The 4,922-nt window shown below is 36.5% G+C and overlaps 1 protein-coding gene across 1 annotated transcript; it reads right to left on the bottom strand.

The window, feature by feature from the left end:
* Positions 1–446: 446 nt before the first annotated feature.
* On the bottom strand, positions 447–1,450 carry LOC117635227 (uncharacterized protein At2g29880-like). The gene is made up of 3 exons (XM_034369577.1): positions 1,361–1,450; positions 1,156–1,247; positions 447–624 (listed from the first exon to the last, which is right to left on the bottom strand). Exons 1-3 carry the CDS (start codon positions 1,448–1,450, stop codon positions 447–449), a joined length of 360 nt encoding a protein of 119 aa, XP_034225468.1.
* Between the last annotated feature and the right edge of the window lie 3,472 nt (positions 1,451–4,922).

Below are 4,922 nucleotides of genomic sequence, written 5' to 3'. Positions count from 1 at the left end.
TAAATAAAATGATAAACAAATTACAAACACAATTTATAATAAAGTCACATATGCACTGGAGCTACAACATACAAATTGTAAGTCACACATATGCACTGGAGCTACAACATACAAATTGTAAGTCACACATATGCACTGGAGCTAATAACAAATTGCAATTAATAATAAATTGCACCGGAGCTAATAACAAATTGCAATTAGTAATAAATTCCTGATTTCCAAAAGAAATAAATGATTCAGAAAAGCAAAACAAGTTGATGAATTCATCATCAACTGTTTAATAAGTTGAACATAAACAACAATAGAATATTTAAACATAAACAACAATGTTTGATAAACAAAACAAATAGTCCAAATATCTTGATGCATTATCAACCAAAAAACAATCCAAAAAACCAATCATTCCAAACAAACCAGTCATTCCCAAAAACTCTCAAAAAAACCACTCATTCCAAATTGTAGGATATCCAATTTGAGCGCTCTTCAAGGGACATTTTCAAAAATGCATCCTTTTTTGTGTTATTATTCAACAAAGAAAACGCTTTATAACAAGCATGTTCATCCAAATTTGGGGTCTCCTTAATGACATCCCACATATAACTCTGCTCCTCTCTCTCTTTTTCCCTTTTGCCAATTTATGGACTCCCCGGAAGTCGGTGGCAATTGAATCAATGCTAAGGCTAATTCTTCCCATAGCTTGCCAGGTGGTGTCATTTGAGATAGCATTCCCTTCCAAATATGTTCTAGTTCGTTTCCTCTAGCTTGAGCTGTTTGAGGGACCTTCACAATTAGTGGCCTGAAAGGGTAAGGCTGAAGAAGAATTTTCGAGTGGTGGATCTTGGTGTGGTGTGGTTCTTTATGATTTGGCATAAAAGCCTGACTTTCATCATAAAAATAAAGTCTTCTATTCCAACATATCTATCTTCCACCCTAAACGTTCTTGCATCAGTATCGTCACCCAATTCTAATGAGTTTCTTCCAATATGAGTTGCTTTTCCAATTACAATTTGCAGATCCTCATAGTCCTAACAAGTTTTTGTTTGAATACTTGTGTCTTTTGGGTGGGACTATAACAAAAACAATAAAATAATAATAATTTAACAGAATTATGTATTCAAGTTACCAAACTGAATTATTTAAAGAAAATTTAATAACCTAACCTTAAAGTAGTCTTTCCAAACTTCTTCAGGAGCAGCGAATTTCTTTGTGGTTGGATCCCACCCAAACCCAAAGTTGTGAAGGAGAAGCTGTGAATATTTTTGGTATTTTCTTTTAAAGTATTTCAACCGACTCTAGTATTGAGAATAGGTTTTGTGCACTTAAGTTTTTCATTAATCTTGGGGAGTATTTTGGTTCCTACAGTTTCCTTGCTTAGCATTCCATTAGCATCACTCCATCCAAGGGATGTAGCATCAACCATGAGTTGCAACAACATTCTACTCTCTTCCATACTCCAAGTGTTATAATCTTGTTTGCTCTGCCCTTTTCCATTTACTTGTTGTGCATTTTCAGACTCTATTTGAGTGGTGCAGCTATGAATTTTATCATATTAATCACAAATAAAGCATAAAAAATATACAAAACCCATAAAACACTACATCCCAAAAAATATACATTAGCAACCATAGATCTGAATAGACTCATCTTATGTTGAATACACACATGAATGATGTAGAACAAATGGCTGAATGGATTGAAGAAGAATTGGAGTGAAGAATGAAAAAAGGACACATCAGAAATGTACAAATTTGACGTTCGAACTCTAATTGGGGTGCACGATACCTGTCCGAAAAGGGAATGATTGGAGCGCATGATATAAGGTGGATTTTGGGCTTCTGAGGTTGTTTAGGCTTCGAAAACAGCATTTAAAAGTTGTAGTTAATTTTTGACTTTCGTTTATTTACTGTTTATCTCAATTTGTCTCATTTTTTTGTTCGATTACAGAAAGGTTGTCAATCATTATATTTCAATTTCCTATTCATGATTCAATGAACAATTCTTACAAAGTTGCACATAGATATTTCAGAAGAAAAACAAGCATAACCCTAGTAACAAGCATAAATCCTTGTAACGAGCATAAACCCTAGTAACAAAGCATATACCCTAACCCCAAGCTAAACCCTAATAACAAGTAAAAGCTGTAACCCCAAACTATACCCTAATAACAAGAAAAAAATGAACGAAGAAAAATCATAGAAAAAGAAAACCCAACGAGGTAGAGAGAAAAGGTAGGGCGTATGCAGAGAGAAAAACTAGCATATGATGAAATACTTTGGGGGAGAGGGGAGGGGGAGGAGGTTGGATTTATTATGGTCTTTGTTATTTATAGCTCTCACCTTAAAACCTACCAAAATTTATCACTTAATGAAATCCTTCCAAATATATGACTCTTTGAATACACCTAGATTTTATTCAACTTTTTTATAATCCTAATTGAATACACCCATATTTGTATGGACTTTTTAAAAGTTCATACAAGTCTGAATTGAGTACACCCAAACTTGTAAAACCCCTTTTGAAGTTTGTATAAATCCAAATTGAATACACCCAAAATTTTAAATTTTTTTTAAACGCTCTAGAATCCTAATTGAATGCACCCCTTTTAATTATTAAACTACAAGACCCTTGCTAGGCAGAGGATTCTTTAGGACTGTGTTTGCGTGTATGTTTGTTTTTTTACTTTCTTTTATTTTTCTTTATAATGGAATTTTTAGGTTTAAGTACGTGAGAGCGAAAACCACATAGAAAATGTTTAGGTTTTAACTAACGAGGTCTACCTTAGTGAAAAAGGGCGTTGATTTGCAGACAATGACCTCATGTTCGAATCCCTATGACACTATTGTTGGAACATATATTTAGGCAACCAATAGAGGGTGGACACGAGGAAAATGAATGTTCCTTAGGTCAACTGATTACCCTAATTAAATCCTATTTAATTAGAGAAATTATCTTTGATTTAAGATGAAAATATCTCTCCAAATCAAGGATGAGATTTTCATCAAATCTACTTGATTAAATTCTAATCTCCTATTTATGGGTAAGAATAATCCTAACCAAATAAGAAATATTTTTCAAACCCTAGCATACAAGGAGCCTATAAATACATGACCACACAAGACATTAATGGTAACACTTTCTCACCCGAAAAACCTTTTTTTTACTACCACTCTCTCTCCCCTCTCTCCCACACGACTAAATGCCACCACGCATTGCTAAGGCCACCTGGCTTTCCCCATGAGAGAAAACTCCATCCACTTTAGCTATTGTTGTATCTTTATCGAGATGCAATTGAACTGAATTAGACATCGAAGGGTCTTTGGCCAACACCCCTTGGGTGTGGTCTATTTACTCATATTTATTTCACAGGGATCGAGGAAGATAGAGAAGGAAGATCGAAGGTCGAGAAATCAATCTAAGTCATTGACAGCTTCGAAATATACTCAATGCGATGCTCTTGAATTCAAATAGAGGGAAACTTGTTTCCTTTCCATCATTGGTTTCATCCGAACCTCAAATCACCACAGGGAGAGGCCTCACTATGAGCCGATAAGAATTTCTCTAGGCACCCATGGCCATTTTTCTTTGTGTAAAAAGAAAAAAAAAAAAGCTTCTGTACCCGATACAAAAGAGGAAAAAGGGAGAAAACCACAGGATCAGCTCCGTCGCTGACGGAGACCAACAAGCCACCACTCACGATGATAAGCTATAGAGGGTCCCTCACAAGCTCAGTCCACCGACATGCCGTGCAGGCAGGATAGTTGAGGAGATCTTCTCCAAAGAGATAATGAGAAGGTAAACCAGCGATGCCCGCATCATGGAGGACACCAACGTGAACTGCAGACCATGCGGGTAGAAGATGTCGAGAAGCTCATGAATGACCAACTTCGAGACTTGAAGATTGTAAGAGATTTCGAAGATGTTCTATGCAAGGAGGTAGACCAAGTGAACTCCTCATCGTTCATTACCGAGATCGAGCAGCAGCTCCACCAAAGTGATTCTCAATGCCTTCTTTCATACACTTCAAAGGGGATTCCAATCCCTAGAGCATTTGAAGCACTTCAAAAGTGTCATGATTCTCTACAAGGCTGAGGATGCGTTGATGTGTAAGGTATTTGCAAGGACCCTACGAGGAGTAGCCAGGATTGGCTCCATACCCTACCATCCGAGTTGATCAGCAGCTTCAAGGAGCTTGCTTTCATCTTCATCAAGGAGTAAACTTCCTACCGAACAATTAGGGCATGTTTGGTAGGGTTCACTAGATAGGACTGTGCTAAATTGGACCTGAAGCGCATGTTTGGTTAGAAAGAGGACTAATTTAAATGGGATTATATAGCCCAATAGTAAAAAATACCCCATACTTGTTCTCCTTACACAGAGACATTGAAAATGGGTTCACAAAATAAGCCTTCACTATATTGAACACGCCTCTCGCTGTGGTTCACGACTCCACCTCAGCGACTCCACCTCTCCTTCGTTCAACATCGACTCATCTTCTTCAAATCTTGACCCAAGCAAGTTTTTCTGATCTTTCCTTTGGAACCTCTCTTATTCCTTCTTCCACCTCATTGAATTTTCCAATTGTCCTCAACAATTTTGACCTGAAGCTTTGAATCTCTCCTTCCTTTTCTCTATTATTTTCTTCTTCTCTTCTCTAATTTTCGTAGAATCCATATCTACTGTAGCGATATGTATATACTAGATGTTAATTGGCCATTAATTTGTAATTAGGTATTTAAGAAAACCTAGAAATTCATAAGTAGACTAGACTTTTGGCATGAATCCTGAGTTTACTGAACTTACTAGTTAATGTGGGATGATGCATCCTTGTGGTTCAGTTTTTCTTGGTTGGTGATTTGGTGCTAAAAGATTACACATAGGAAGATTTGTAGCTTGAGTTTGCAAATTTTTTTTTTTCTTGGTTG

The sequence above is a fragment of the Prunus dulcis genome, chromosome 7 (genome assembly GCF_902201215.1).
Source record: "Prunus dulcis chromosome 7, ALMONDv2, whole genome shotgun sequence".
Lineage (NCBI taxonomy): Eukaryota > Viridiplantae > Streptophyta > Magnoliopsida > Rosales > Rosaceae > Prunus > Prunus dulcis.
Note: the sequence above shows the minus strand (reverse complement) of the source record. Positions and strands in the feature narration are given on the sequence as shown.